The sequence below is a fragment of the Maylandia zebra genome, linkage group LG23 (assembly GCF_041146795.1).
Source record: "Maylandia zebra isolate NMK-2024a linkage group LG23, Mzebra_GT3a, whole genome shotgun sequence".
In the NCBI taxonomy this organism is placed as follows: domain Eukaryota; kingdom Metazoa; phylum Chordata; class Actinopteri; order Cichliformes; family Cichlidae; genus Maylandia; species Maylandia zebra.
Genome location: NC_135188.1, coordinates 12,979,892 through 12,996,455, shown reverse-complemented (window position 1 = coordinate 12,996,455; position 16,564 = coordinate 12,979,892). Strand labels below are relative to the sequence as shown.

The following is a 16,564-nucleotide window of genomic DNA, read 5'->3' as shown; positions in this document are numbered from 1 at the left end:
ATCCTGTCTTCCTTCTGGCCGCCCCTCCCTGAGCCTGGTTCAGCTGGAGGTTTCTTCCTGTTAAAAGGGAGTTTTTCCTTCCCACTGTCGCCAAAGTGCTAAAAGGGGGTCATATGATTGTTGGGTTTTTCTCTGTATGTATTATTGTAGGGTCTACCTTACAATATAAAGCGCCTTGAGGCGAGCGTTGTTGTGATTTGGCGCTGTATAAATAAAATTGAATTGAATTAGTTCATTGGCAAATGTGACAAACTGATATCTCAGCTTTAAGCTGCATCATCACTTATTCCTCTGCTTATTGTTAAATATTTTCTCTTTTTTGTTTGTTTTTTGAAATTGTGAAAAATAATAAAAGTGTGACGATGAAACAAACAGAACAGATAAAGGAAGCAATTCAACAAACAACACCCAATAAAGTTCCTGTTATACTGATAATAAGGTATATAGTACATTAACTATTAAAATACATACATTTAAACTGGAACATACAAAGGTAAGAGGAAAAAATGAAAAAAATATGGCATTAATAAAAAGGACAAATTAACCCAAAAGCAAATTAGAACTACAATATCAAACTTTTTACTCTTTTGTTTTTGATATCTACAATTATTTTGTACCTCTGTTGATGAATTTACCAGTGTGCATATATTAATTAGATCATTCACTTATTCATTCACTTTTTTCAGCACTCCTCCTTGTAGAGAAAAACAAAAATAAATACACTTAAGATGTCTGATGTCATTTTCTCTCTACACACTGACTCACTGCCCTGAGAACAACCAAAGCAGTAACGCGCTCTGTGGTATTACCTGTGGTATTGCACGTGAGCAGCTCCTCCAGGTGTAGAGCATGACAGCGTATTCCTGCCCCTCCTCCAGCATGTCGTTCTACATGAAAAAAAACCAGTCACATCAGCGATTAAAGAAACGATCTACAATGATTCACAACAAAGCATGCATGCATTGAAACCCGCCCTGCCTGCACGCAGAGACCCCGAACCATCATCCCTCGCTAATGGGACACAAAGCATCGTCTGTCCCCGGGTCATTTCCTTCTGGGTTTGGATCCTGTTTGTGTTTGCCTGCCAGACAAACACCAAATGGTGGGAACCTTCCCAGGCCCCGTTTCCAGCAGGCCTTTGACCCAATTCTGACAGATTTATTTTTCCCAGTAAGTCAGAAGACAAAAGCGAGCAATCTGAAATCAGAGCGAGTGTGAACAATGTACTGTACCATGCTGGAGTGGATGGTGGCCTGCTCGATGTACGTGGCGATCCCGGTGACGAACGCGTTCCTGTCCTCAAAGTTGGTGTTGAAGTTGGGCTGTGATGGAAAGATGGAAAATGAAAGGTAAGCATCGTATCACAGCGCTCACACGGATAAAGAACATCTGTATACTGAAACCAAATCACTTTCGATTTCTTCTCCTCTGAACTTCATGTTGAACACTTCACAGCTGGCCACAATAAGCCATCATTAGCTTAGATAATTATATCTAACGGGGCGATTTCATCGTATTTCTGGAATCTGTGGAGCTTGCTGATACACCTTGCTGGTTCTCACAGCGGTTAAATGTACTTCACTGAGGAATCAGTGGGTTAAATGTGTCCATAAGGTATGCTCATACACTGCACATGTTTGCACTTACATGTGGGTGTATGTTTATGTTTGTAGTGACCCAGCATCATTCCTATTATTTATGTTAAGAAGTGTGCTTCAAGGTTTCCTGAGTACTGACCTGGTACATGACGGAGGAGGGGAGGGGCTCGATGCATGGCTGCTGGTCGGGGAGCGGCAGCTCCTCCAGCAGGTCCACGTTGGAGAGAGCATCCTCTAAGGTCACTGCAGTCGTCATGCTGCTGAAAAGCACAAGAAAAGAAACAAATTTACACTTTGGACATAATTAGTAAACTTAAACTGCTGCTCATTATAACATCTGTGATGATTTCAGCTGAATCAGGTCAGAATATTTTCTACCTTCGAAGAACTCCATGTGGTTCAGCCCAGTGATGTCGTATTTTAATATTTTTCTCACTTTAAAAGAAGTTCAGTTTGATTTATTCCAGGCTTAGTTTTCCCGTTATTATAATGTGGGGCAAAAGATACGATCAGAGCTGTTATTAACATTAAATGTCCCATAGGCTTCAACGCTCAACCAAGTGCAACATTAGAACAACCAAAGTAAACCCTCAGAGTAAAGAACATCTTAATCTTATACCGTTTTATGTTTTTTAACAGCCAACACTTTAGCTACACAGGAAATAAGTCAAACGTGCCATTGCCTGTTACAGTAAATACTTCTACTGTTTTATGCTGGTTGCACATATTGACACCCTCTGTAGCTCATCACACTGTTACCAACCTGCATGCAGCTGCAATGACAATAGCACTAAAACAAAAAGTAACACTGAGGCTGACGTGACTCATGACGTGACCCCCCCACCCCCAACAACAGCATCCAATACACACTCAACACAAGGCTCCAGCCTGTCTCTCTCAACCACCCAGCTTAGGAGGGAACTGAGGAGGTTTAATGGCAAGAAGGCAGCGGGCCCAGATGGCATCAGCTCGAGGGTCGTCAGGTCCTGCGCGGACCAACTGTGTGGGGTGATGGAGCACCTCTTCAACCTGAGCCTGAGGTTGGGAAGAGTCCCACAGCTCTGGAAAACCTCCTGTGTTGTACCAGTGCCAAAGACTTCACGCCCCAAGGACCTCAACAGCTACAGGCCGGTGGCTCTTACATCCCACCTGATGAAGACCCTGGAGCGGTTGGTCCTGGCTCAGCTTCGGCGCCTAACAAGCTCATCACTGGACCCACTTCAGTTTGCCTACCAGCCTGGCATTGGCGCGGATGATGCCGTCATTCACCTCCTACATCGTTCCCTCGCTCACCTGGAGACCGCTGGAAGCACTGTGAGAATCATGTTCTTTGATTTCTCCAGTGCCTTCAACACTATTCTTCCCTCGGTTCTGAAGGACAAGCTGGAGAACTCTGGAGTGGACCATCACCTCACTACCTGGATTTTGGACTACCTCACCGACCGACCACAGTATGTGAGGACTCAGGGCTGTGTGTCGGACAGGGTCGTCTGCAGTACGGGGGCCCCACAGGGAACGGTTCTGGCTCCGTTCCTCTTCACCATCTACACTGCAGACTTCTCCCACAATTCCACCCAGTGCTTCCTGCAGAAGTTCTCTGATGACTCTGCAATAGTCAGCCTCATCACTGATGGGGACGACAAGGAGTACAGAGGACTGACTCAAGACTTTGTGGACTGGTGCCAGCTGAACTACCTCCAGATCAACGCCAGTAAAACCAAGGAGCTGGTGGTAGACTTCCGCAGGCACAAGCATTCTCCACTGCAACCACTGAACATCCAGGGTATGGACATTGAGGCTGTGGACAGCTACAGGTACCTTGGTGTTCATCTGAACAATAGACTGGACTGGACTCATAACTCAGACGCCCTCTACAGGAAAGGGCAGAGCAGGCTGTACCTGCTGCGGAGACTCAGGTCGTTTGGGGTGGAGGGCCCACTCCTGAAGACCTTCTATGACTCTGTGGTGGCTTCTGCTATCTTTTATGGTGTGGTCTGCTGGGGCGGCAGCATCTCTGCTGGGGACAGGAAGAGACTGAACAGGGTGATCCGAAGGGCCAGCTCTGTTCTAGGATGCCCTCTGGACCCAGTGGAGGTGGTGAGTGACAGGAGAACGGCGGCTAAGCTGTCATCCCTGTTGGACAACGTCTCCCACCCCATGCAGCAGACTGTGACAGCACTGAGCAGCTCCTTCAGTGGGAGACTGCGGCACCCACGGTGTGGGACGGAGAGATTTCGCAGGTCTTTCCTCCCCACTGCTGTCAGACTCCACAACAAAGACTTTAACTGAACAAACACACACATCCACACATGTGCAATAACACTAAGTGCAATAATCTTTTCTGGCATCGTTGTATTTTTACTCAGTTGTATATAGCATTCGTATTCTATTTTTATCTTATTGTATATTTTTATTCTATTTTATTCTACTGTATATAGTATATTATTTTATTCTATTCTGTACAGCTGTGTACTGTATTTATTCTTATTGTATTCTAATTTTTGCGTCATAACTTTTGCACTGTCCACTTCCTGCTGTGACAAAACAAATTTCCCACGTGTGGGACTAATAAAGGTTATCTTATCTTATCTTATCAGTTTCTCAAGTCACACAAACTGTTAATAAAGTGCAACGTGACATGAGTTATTGTTTCGTAATTTAATTTACCCTGAGAGAAACATGAACAGGCACCGAGCGTAATGTCAGATGTTTGGCTGCAGATTACAAACGTTAGTCTTGCACTGGTGCAGGTAGAAACATCATCCACCAGGTCACTGGTGGCCCATGTAGGGTTCGAGGTGGAGTTTGGATTCAGTCCGTTAAGAGCTAAAAGCTGTGAGACTTTAAGTCTGGATTTTGTTTTACCCTCATGCTAAAATAGGCAAATGTTCAAACTCTAAACCAAGACAGATGTTGAGAGGCCAGAGGTAAACTAACCTACTAACCCACAGTGCATTCTCTAAAGTAGCTCCGCTAACACGGCTTAAACTAAGACAGCAGAGATTTTATTTGCAGGAGGCAGCTCAGGTGCCAGGTATTAACCTGTCGGCCGGTCTGTCAGCCTGCAGGCAGCAGAATAAGGGAGGGGTGGGGGGGTTGCTAAAGTCATACTGAGGACCTCAAACACAGTGAAACGATGCAGCGGCAGACAGAGAAGCTTCACACCATGTTTAGATTCCCCTTTATGCAACAGCCTCAGACTGTCCGGACACTTCCTGTCCAAAGCCTCAGCCAACGAGGTCACTGCTGAATCATAACCTCAGCACTGCTGAAAACAACAATCTCACTGGGCTACTGGGCTATTACGTTCAACTTCAGTCACTGTCTCGGCTACAATGACAAACGTGTCTAATGTGAAAACGAAATAATGGAGATGAAAGTCAGACTGTTTTACCACATTCAGTTTTACAATGATTCTCTCGTTCGGCCTTTCAGCGCAACATTTCCTTTTTCCTCTCCACAAAAGTCCATCGTCATTCTGTCCAGTTTATGCAGTTGAATCAAAGTTTAAGTAAATAAGATTAAATAGCGACGAGTTTCTCCTTTTTTAAAGTTTAATGAATCTACTATTAGTACTGACCAAAATTCATTTCTTTGGCGATGAGCAGCCCCCCCAATCTGACAGCAGCTTTTTTATTTACCTGCTAATCTTGGCACAATTTTCCTGCCTCAGTTCCATTCAATTTTATTTATACAGTGCCAAATAATAACAACAGTTGCCTTAAGGCGCTTTATGTTGTAAGCTAGAACCTACAATAACACAATCATATGACCCCCTATGAGCAAGCACTTTGGCGAAAGTGGGAAAGAAAAACTCCCTTTTAACAGGAAGAAACCTCCTCACCCATCTGACCACAGGACTGTGTTTCATGAGCGCAATAGTGTGCCACATGTCCCAGTTATTTTTTTAAATACATCATCAATGACTGCACTGGCTGCTCATTTCTTTAAAGATATTTTTTTATTGTTTGACCGTTTGCTTTCTGACAAACTCTGGTTCGTCAGAGCCCGTTTCCTTTTTAAAACTTTTACAGACGTATTTAGTGTCTAATTTAGTGCTTTCTGAGAAATGTTTTTGATTTTTTATACTTTGAGCTTATTTCTGTGTTGTTCCCAAAACCTTCAAGTGTATAATTATATTTCATTTATTCTGCTGATGCCTCTCGAGTTTTGCGTGTCACTTTAATCGATTCTATAATTTGAATTCATTCTATAATTTATTTTTGAAAGATTTTAGGCTTATTTTAATTCTATTATTGTGTATTTAGTGTTTTTGTGATGCATCCTGATGCTGCATGTGGTCAACAGATTTAGTTTAAAAGTGGACAGATGAGCTGTATTAGGAGTAGAGCTGGGCGATAGAACGATAACGATATGTATCGCGATATAACTTTTACTCGATAGAGAAATTAAGCTATCGCGATAGACCTCGTCGCTCTTGTCCTCTTAAAAAAAAAAAAAAAAAAAAAAAAAAGATCAGCCAATCCAAATTAAGTAGCGCAGAGCCGAACCAATCACAGCCGCAGCGTCACGTCGCGTGACTTGTTACGTACAGCACAAGTGCCAAGCCGCACGTGTGTTTGTTTGGGAAGCAGCCAGCGGGTAATGGAGGAAATGAGTGTGCCGACTAGAAAAATCAACCGAGCGTGACCGAAGAGAAAACAGATAATGGTTCCAACGCCGGAGAGATTGTCGAACGGAAGAGCCATAGAAGTTCCGTAGTGTGAAGGTATTTCGGCTATTTCAAGTCTGACAAAAAACAGAGTAGCGTGCACTGTAAATTGTGCCGAAAGCAAGTCTGGAAATACAATGAACTGGTGCATGCGTCACACTGTGCGCCACGTTATTGTTTCGGTGAAATGAATTTCTACAATACTGTTAATTCTACTCTCTGCAGTGTTTAAATGCTTACATATACACACAGTTACTGTCCCTCCACACATACGACTCGGTTCTGCTTCTATGCCCCAGCTTTGTTTACTTTTTCCCACCGAGGCTTCTAGACTTCTGATTGGCCAACATTTCTGCACGGTTAGGAATCTAGCGCCACCTGCTGCTTTGGCATGTTCATAGCAGCGTTTTCCTTCATTTCTGCCTTTATGTGTGGACGGGATTATTTTTTAAAACGAAAACGGAAAATCTCCGTTTTCAAAAATACCCGTGTACGTGTGGACGTAGCCTCAGTCTCTGACTGGAAGCGCTAATTCGTCATTCGGCTTTTGTCAGACTAAAGTAACTGTTAAAACTGTTTGAAAAGCTCAGCTATACAACAAGGAGAGATTGAGAATTTCCTTTTAGTTCTCAGTTTATTTGATATTGACAAAAGTTAGTCAGTTTTGTCTGTTCTTCTGTAACACAAACTAAGATTTATTTTTAGAATTAATATTTTGTTTCTAAGTGGAATTGACAATTTAGTCTGTTTCGTTTGTTCTATTTTGAAACTTAAACGCTTTAGCGGCTGCCTTTTGTGTAGTTTGCAATATTTGCCTTTATTTATCTGAAAAAGTCTCATGTTCCTTAAGTACATCTACCCTGTTGAACTTATTATGGGAAATAAATATTTAAATAAAAACAAGCTGCTGATTATTTCACATTTTACTTGTGAGCAACGGCACATTTAAATCTTACAAATATAGTTATTTGGCTTATATCGTGATAGATATCGTTATCGCCTGAAATGAAAAAAACATATCGTGATATGAAAAAATCTCATATTGCCCAGCTCTAATTAGGAGGCGTTTGGTATGCTCTGCTTTGCTTTGCATTCTCACTGCTGCTGACTGTCTAACGTCACTGATACCCAACAATCAAAAGACCTTTTGCAATCAGAACTGACAGCGAGTCCAACAATTCACACCAACTGACCACCAAAACAAAAGCTCAGCGGTCACAGCGTGTGCGGGATCATCGAAGGGGTCACCGAGCTGCTGATCAGCAGATGGAAACATACAGTGGGGGAAAAAAATACGCAACTAAATAGATTTTTAAAAGTCTGCATCAGCATAAAAATCAGCCGATTCTTTGTGTACGGCAACTTGACTGCATTTCTTTGTGCCATCCAAAAGTTTACTTTCATTCGATGAATACTTTCCAGGTTACACGCCTCAGAGCATCTGCACATGAAACTTTCAGGGCTGAAAAACTAATTTAAGCTCCATTAGAAACTGCAGCCAAATTAATTTTAAACCCACTCCAAGAGTCACAATCTAAACACTAAATCTGGTTTTAGTTCCGCATGTTTTTCCCCTCTAACCACCTCAGAGTATGATGGGATGTGTTATCACCATCATCATCATCATCATTTCAAAAGGTAAACCTTCAAGCCCAACATCACAAATGTTCCATATTTTATTGATTTTAGATGTAATGACACCCCCACCCAAAACAAATCATTTAAAATTAAAGGCTGAAAGTATCATCAGGATTTATGAAATGACTGTTTGGGTGGTGATTTGGGAAATAACTGTCAGCTGGGGTGGTTCGTCTAAATCTGTAAACTGTTCTGGTGAGCTGGAGCCACGGCCCCACCCGTATGACTCATGGGATATTTGGTGGTTGATGCTAAGAAAAGAACATTTAATCATGGCTTCAGTGTTGTCATCCAACACCGAAGAACAATAGAAGCTCATTAATCTTAATACAGTCAGATACACAAAATTATAAAACAACTGTGTCAGAGTTATCATCTCCTTTGGTGTCATTTATTGAATTTGATGTTTGAAGTCTAAAGAAACAAGACATATTCACAATTTATTCAATTAAAAGGCCTCAGCAGCATATGGAAGAACCATAACAACCGTGCACCTCTTCCTCATGCTGATCACTAACTTGGTCACCATACCAATAAACGACACCAAACACGTGTCGGTAGCAGAATGAGCTGTTTAGCATTGGCACAGCCCACTTAACTCTGCTGCTCAACCCACAAATGAATTTTCAAACAACATATATTCTTAGTTTTTGTGATAAGCTTATATTCATCATCAAATGCATACCAAAGACCTGGATGGTGGAACACAAGCTAAGGCATGCACTCCATAGTGATATCTATAGAACATGTGCAGCTGCTCTTCTGATGCACATACACAAATAGTTGCTTGGCACTGTTTAGACTTCCTCACATTAATGAGACTGCATAAAAAGTTTCACAACAAAACAAAACAAAACAAAAAAAAGTGTCTCTTTGAAAACATTTCACCTCCACTTTTTAAAAAATGTTTAACTATACAATAGCTTTGCATAATTCACAGATCTCTCTCTCTCCCCCCCCCCCCCCCCCCCCAAAAAAAATCCTCTTTTATCTCAGTGGAGCCTCAGTGAGTGAAACAAACCGTTTGAGCTCCCCTTCCTTCCCAGAACTGGACTGCCGCTAGTCTGGTTTTGGTGAGTTTGGAATCCCCGTCTTTAAACTAGCTTTATTGTGACTGGATGCCTCTGACAAATAATTTGAGTAGCAGGAAAGTGGAACTTCTGATCCTTAGATTACCACATTAAACATATCAGCTCTCTCTGACATCACAGAGATCCAAAAAGTAGAGCAAAATGTGATAAATTGGGTGCTCAGAGCAGTCAGGGATTACTGTCCAAACACTGAGCTCATCATTAGAAACTTCTGCCATGGGAAGAGGAAGAGGCAGACAGTTACAGTCTAGATGGTGACACGTTGTCTTTTCTTAAGAAATCTGAGACGACAAAATGACTGAGGTTTGTGACATTATTGCAGTTTTTATTAAAAAATAACTGCTTTCAACATAGAACAAAATATCTGTAAGGCTGACTTTTGCAATAGCCAGCAGTCAGAGTTTGAATTCATATTGACTGACAGCATTGATTTTCATTGATTGCACTGCAATCTCACAGTCATTTTTTAATATCAGAGCCAACCAACGCAAAAATGCAGTCCTGTTACTTTAGCTACACTGAGGTGGAGCACAAGAAATACATTTCTATGCAACTTGTGCTCTTATTAAATGTTTTCTTGACCTGGGAGTAAAAATAGATTTGGCTCGTTGCAAAACAGTTTTACAAAAAAACAGAAGGAAGTCAGCTGGGAATAAATGCAAAGAGCTGATGATTTATAAATTAGCCAAACAAAGATGAACTGCCAACAGTTAAGTAAGCACCATTACAGACTACAGATCAGTCATCAAAAACTGGCAAAACAGGGAAGTATAAACCACAGAGAGAGCATGTGATGCGTGGTCGACTTCAGTACGGGGGAAGAACTCCTAATTTACCCTCATGTCCACTAAAATCGAAAGTAACCAATAAAAAAGGAGATGCAAATTTCAACAAAGATCTTTTTTTTTTTTTAACTGAAAAACTGCTGCAGAGGGAAAAAAGATGTAAGCACAAAGAACAACTGCTGCTGAGTCTGCTGATCAGCTTTAACTCAGGAGGGAAACCATGTCCTGTATGTAAGAAAAAAGGAACCTTGACTTCAGTGCACAGTTCCTGTTAACATGTCTAGAGTTATGTCCTCATACAAGCGTTATTTTAGCCTGTTAGTTTGTGAGCTGTTGCACACACTCCTGAAGCTGCACACCATGTGTCTGCAGGCGTAACAGCGCAATAAGAAGATTAAAACCACCATCAAGCTTGTGGCCGAGGTGCGCCAGACAGACGCAAACGCAAGCTAAACATCAGCCGAGCAATTATCATAAACGAGAAAAGAATCAAGAAAGAAACAAGAGGTACAATCTGGCAAAGTGCTGATCCCAAAGAAAACTGCCTGTATGTTTGAAGGGCAAAGAGCAACTGTAGGTGGGCTGTGCATGAAATTATAAAAATTCACCGGACTTCCTACAGCGTCACCGCAGTTTTTTCAACTCTCTAACCTCCGAGGTCACAAAGAGGGGATATCCCTAATACGATCATCTCCCTCCCACTCACCAGCTCTTTAAACCTTCTGCTTGTGAGAGGCAGCCAATCAGAATAAAGTTATCTTGGGGGAGGGGGGGCTAACGGCTCATTTTACACAGAGACTGAGATTAATGCTAAATTATCAGATAAAGGAGGATTATTTTGAGCTGTGAATCAACCAAAGCCACTCTAGGAGATGCCAACATAAAAATTTAGAGGTGGAATTAGAAGAAAAGAAAAGTGGAAGTATGTGTTTTTCCTGTAAAATTACCTTTTAATGTTATTTTCTGCAAACAGCAGCTGTGCAGCCTTCTTTTTTAAAAGAAGGAAGCATCAGTTTCTCTGACTGTATGCTTGGCACTGCTGGAGTGTAATTGTCACACGTCACATAAAAAGATAAAAACACTTTAAACAAAGAGCAGCGGATCACACTCTCAGAGGATTTTCACATCAGCACGCAGGGAGGAAGCCACATACGCTTCATATTCCTCTCAAGTGAAAAAACAAACAGATGTAAATCTAAACCCTGCACAACATCAGGCTCACATGTGTTTCCAAACATGGCAACCAGGCAACACAACACAGCTGCGTCGACTAACGCCATTCGCTGGGTGCATGAAACAGTACCAGCCTGAAGGAAGTCAGAGATGTTTTTCATGACAGAGGTGTGAAAACAGTTTTGCACTTTCTTATTTGCAGGTTACAACACAAAGCTTTTGGTTATCAGTGCAGAATCAATCTGGCAGTCGAATTAGCTGATCCATCCGTCCAAGCAGCAGGGGCGGATCTACTGTGGGGCCAGCAGATAATCGCTTGCCACCCAAAGTGCCACCCTCATTTTGCACATGACAATGTTGTTTATTACAATAAGCTAACATTAACCCTTTGAGCCTAGCTACAATTAACAATGAATATAAATGATAAAACTAAATATATTGCATACTGCCCCCCTTAAAAATGGGAAACAGCTTTGTTTCTTGTTGTCAGTAGCAACCGATCGTGCAGATTTCTGATATTTTGTGTAAACGTAAGCATGTAACAATGTAATTATTTCTAATAAAAGATGGTGAAACTTAAGTTAGACTTGTGTTTCTAACTGGTCCACCTCATGTTGTGTAGCTTTCTGGATTTTATACTTACTGGGCTACATAGTAACCTAAAAATTTGCATTTTTTAATGTAACTGACGTGTTTAATTATTGGGGCTAAAGCCAATATAAAAGTTACAGGCTAGGTTTATATGAAACACATGTATATGTGTATTTTAACCACATATTAAAGAATCTAACATTTTCATATGTGTAACAAAAAAAAAGGGCTTTGATTTTGCCACCCCATCTGATTTCCATACCACCCTCAGAAAATTTCTCCAGATCCGCCCCTGAAAATCATCTTTGAAATATCCTCGCTGCACGACACCTACAACATCATCCCGACCCAAACACGGCGATCCTCGTGTCTGTGCAGGCTGGATCGTGTTTGTCTTCTGTATTTTATTTTCTGATTTCCTGATAACCTGCTTTTTGTTTGACTTACAGAACTTTGCAAAAATCGCGAGTTAATCTTGATTCTTGAGTAGTGTCGTTATGATAAGTTATTATGACTAAGGAAAATACTTGTTACCATTTCTATACCACAGGGTAAAAACATTAAAAGATAAATAAATTAGAAGGCCTTTCTAACCCTAACCCCCTGGCCAAATGGTACAATAATCGTCATTTTTGGGTACAAAGGTAATCGACTACAGCAATCTGTAAAACACAGTGGTGATAGCGATGTTACAGAAAAGTCCCATCACATTATGATCCACGACGGAGCATCTGGAAAGTATCTAATTTGCAACGGCTTCATCAATTATCCCAAACACACTACCCTATGCAGCGAAAGCATACCTGGATAGAAAAAACACAGGGGAACACTATCAGTCATGAATGGGCCTTCCCAGAGCTCAGACCTCAACATCACTGAAGCAGTGTGGGATCATCCTGACAGATAACAGAACAAAAGGCAGAAACATCCAAAGAAGAGCTTTGAATGTCCTTCAAGAAGCCTGGAGAACTATTCCTGAAGATCCTCACAGAGAGCTGCTCAGAGACTTAAGACTCTGCTGAAGGATAAAGACGCTCAAACCAAAACTTGACTTCCAAGCTCATTAGAATTACACAAACTACGTTTTTACCTTATATATTGTATTTACATCTATGGTTTTCACACATTTCACTGCCCCCATTTCCAGTTTTACCAGAATGAAGGTCAAGCCTCAAACTGCAAACCCTACTTACTTGTTTACTTTTACAAGCAAAAGATGGAGAGATTTTTTTCATAAAGGTGATTCTGTCTTAAGAGGGCCAACAGATTCACATCTGCAGAAGTTAACAGATATAAAACACAGAAGCCTCTCAGCCGCTTCCTGCTATGTTACAGTGTGAACAGTTTGCTATAATCTATTACCTGAGGTTTATTATTTAAAGGCTTACAGGATCACAAAAATAAAATAAAATGGCAGCTTCTACCAAAACAACATTAGATGTAGTCTAACTCACACTATCTTGCCTCATCACCAGCCCTCCCTCCCGCTTGCCTTCCTTCCTTCCTTCCGCCACATCTTCCAGCACACACTGATAAGTAAAGCACTTCATAAAAAGAGTAATAACAAAGCTGTGACAAACAGGGCAGTTCTTTCTCCTTACAAATCCTAACAGCACCCCCCCAATGTTTTAATATTCCCAGTAAAGCCCTTTCAATGGCTTTAGAAAGGTGCTCTGTTATACGAAGTTCATCCCACAATACACACATATCCAGTCATCCACCCATTCACACACACATTCACACACTGGTGATAGCAAGCTACATTGTAGCCACAGCCACCCTGGGGCGCACTGACAGAGGCGAGGCTGCCGGACTCTGGCAGAGACACAGACCTCTGACCACCACCAGTAGGCAACGGGTGAAGTGTCTTGCCCAAGGACACAACGACCGAGACTGTCCAAGCCAGGGCTCGAACCGGCAACCTTCCGATTACAAGGCGAACTCCCAACTCTTGAGCCACGATCGCCCCCACGATCTGGCTCTCTTGCACAGCATGTCTTTTATCCTGTCTTCCTTCTCTCACCTCAACCGGTCGCAGCAGATGGCCGCCCCTCCCCAAGTCTGGTTCTACCGAAGGTTTCTTCCTTTTAAAAGGGAGTTTTTCCTTCCCACTGTCGCCAAAGTGCTTGCTCATATGGCGTCATTTGATCGTTGGGTTTTTTTCTGTGTTTTATTATAGGGTCTACCTTACAATATAATAAGTGCCTTGAGGCAACTGTTGTTGTGATTTGGCGCTGTATAAGTGAAATTGAATTGAAATAGATCTGAAAATTACTGTACGATTATATGAACTTTCTATAGAAAGTATTTAAATATAGATATAATTTCTATATAATAACCGATGTCCTGTAACCGATGCCCTGTTAGAATGCCAGGGTTTTGTGATGTAAAACAATGACAACAAGATACATCACTTCAGGACCTTTTCCACCATTAATGTGACCTTTAACCTGTACAATTCAACTAAAAAAAAAAAAAAAAAAAAAAAAAAAAAAAAAACACCACACAAAACAAAACACACACATAAGGAAAAAAAAAAAAAAAAAAAAAGAGTGAGAAACTTCAATAATAACCTAACGGCATAAATACGAGGATCCTTAAACAGGAACTGTGTTGGGCAACTGATTTTATTGCAGAATTCAGCGCATTTTCTTCAGGTCCCTCCACAGAAGAGCATGACACTGCCTCCCCCGTGCTTCACCATAGGTATGCTGTTCTGTGGTCATGTGCAGTGTTGCTTTTGAACCAAACAAACCATCTGGAATCATATTTTCATCAGTTTTTAGTTGTTGGTGAAGTCACTGTTGTGTCATGTTTTTTTCAGGTATTGATGACCATCTGAGAGCAGCAAAAAATTGATTTTAAATCAGAGTCAATGTCCTCTGACTATTTGGCATTAATCTGAATGTGCTTGGTTAATTATCCCCACCCATATCCACATTTATAGGTGGGTGCACACACTTATGCAAACATATTATTTTAGTTTTTCTACTTTTATCTCCACCCCCAAAAAAGGTTTCAGTTTGTTTTTCTGTTGAATTGTGTAGGTTAATGATCACATGTAGGGTTCTGAAGTGATTCATCTGGTGTCATCCTCTATGATGCGGTTTTTATATCTACTTTATCTCAGGCATGGTGCAAACGAGCGCTTTGTTTTTGCTTATTGGTTGCTTCTTTTGAATAAAATAGAAGCTCAAACAGGAAGGAGGGCCTGACACTGCAGAGTATTAAAATATGTAATATAGTTTATAGCTTAGAATGATTTTTTAGCAAGTATTTATATTTTATGCTGTCTTATAGAAATAAATATCAAGTTAAAAAAATAATTTTGTTTATTTTGTTGTCTGATAAAAAATTCAACAAAATTAGAAATTTGAGTAAAGTTAAACTCACTGTCTCTGCAGAATGTAAACTGTACATCAACTGTAGATCAAACTCCAGCATCAGTTTGAGCAACCGAGACATCATTTCTCTTTCAACACATGAACACAGCAGTGAGTGTCAGCACAGTTGGGGGGTATATTCTGGAACTTTCAACTTTAGTCTCCAAACGCCGAATAAACCAAAATACCTAACTAAAACGCGTTCAAAGGATGACTGAGTTGATTTACTGGACCGTGAATGCAGCATCAGGACACAGGGGAATACAGATAGTTCTTGAACACACCTCTCCTGACTGTAATTCCCAAAGGAAAAAACAGAAGAAGAAAAAGTCGAGAAAAACCCCAAATGTTAAGCCTCGCGTTTTAAACTCGGCGGTTTTTAGTTTGAAAGTGAAAAACTTTGACCGTTTTAAATCTCTGACCCCGGCTCTCACTCCCGGTGCCTCTCTCTGAAGTCCAGGTGTTACTTTTATCAAGTAAAATTAACTCGTCGGTAATGAAACGCGATGACAGTGTGTGATTAAAGCGGTTCTTTGGTGTGAGGCTGTCCTGCCTCCAACAGGACTCTGCGGTAAAAATGGCTCTTCGTGCCGTGGCCTGAGATTAGTCACAGCTCGGGCCTCGAGCAGGAAAACGGCTCTGCGACAAGCTGTTCACCTCCTTAGAGCTGATTATCTTTAGATCCGAGCCTGTTTTTACCGCATGGAGCCCCAACAAGGAGGAAACTGCCGAACCGAAGCGGCACAACTTTTTCTTTTTCCAGCCGTGGGCGAGTTAGCTGGAAACCAACTCTGCGATCAATCGTTTCTACTCACCCGGAGTTGTTGGTTTGCAGGGAAAACTTGTGCCTTTATAACCCGACTACAGCGCCATAAAGCTGGGAAGTTATCCCTCTCGCGACCCTGGAAGTCCCGACTTTGGACGGCTTTAATCCAAGAATCGCGTCCTGCCCTCGGTCCGTGTTATTATCATGGGCGGGGGACAGAAGCAGAGCTGGGAGTTCCTGTCCCTGAAACAGGGAAACTCAACAGGAAACTGAAAGAGCTGCCGTGCTGGACTCCTCCGCTAGGGCCGAAACTCCGAGGATAAAAGGTGCAGTCGGAGGAATGTGCCGTAGAAGTCTGTCAAAGTATGGAGGGCGGTTAGTGCCACAAGACACAGCCAACAAGAATCTGCTCGAAGTATGGTGGGTGGTTAGTACCCCAAGGCGGAGTCGATATCAATCTGTCAAAAGTAGATGGAAAAAGTGTTTGTGTAAATGGGCGAATAATACACGTTGAATAAAATGCTTTGAGTGCTCAGGCAGAGTAGAAAAGCGCAGCATAAGGACTTTTTCCGTTTATGGAGAGTAGTTATTACCACAAGATACAAACAAGAAGAACCTGCCCAAAGTACGGAGAACAGTTAGTTCCAACAGAACGAAGCCCGTGGAATGCTGTAAGAGCCTGCTCCAAGTATGGGGGTTAGTTGGTGCCACAAAATGAAGCCAACAAGAACCTTCCCCAGTAGGAAGTTTTTGTGACTTTTTACGGAATCAAACTCAAAGTAATGTAAGTACTTCCAAGCTTTAGCTCTTCTGGACTCCATTTTATTATTATTCTGCAAATGGACACAATTGAAGTAGAATAAAATA

General features: G+C 41.6%; 1 protein-coding gene across 2 annotated transcripts in view; it reads right to left on the bottom strand.

Annotated features, from left to right (window-relative positions):
• cyfip1 (cytoplasmic FMR1 interacting protein 1) overlaps positions 1–15,941 on the bottom strand; it is a 40,467-nt gene extending 24,526 nt beyond the window's left edge. Inside the window, exons 1-4 of one of the 2 annotated variants that reach the window (XM_004552795.6) lie at positions 15,747–15,941; positions 1,738–1,858; positions 1,233–1,322; positions 810–887 (exon numbers count right to left, since the gene is read on the bottom strand). In XM_004552795.6, the coding sequence (XP_004552852.1) occupies positions 810–887; positions 1,233–1,322; positions 1,738–1,854 (285 nt within the window). In that variant the 5' untranslated portion in view covers positions 1,855–1,858; positions 15,747–15,941. The remainder of the gene's footprint in view (positions 1–809; positions 888–1,232; positions 1,323–1,737; positions 1,859–15,746) is intronic. The other variant, XM_004552796.6, reaches the window with a different exon arrangement.
• Positions 15,942–16,564: the final 623 nt, after the last annotated feature.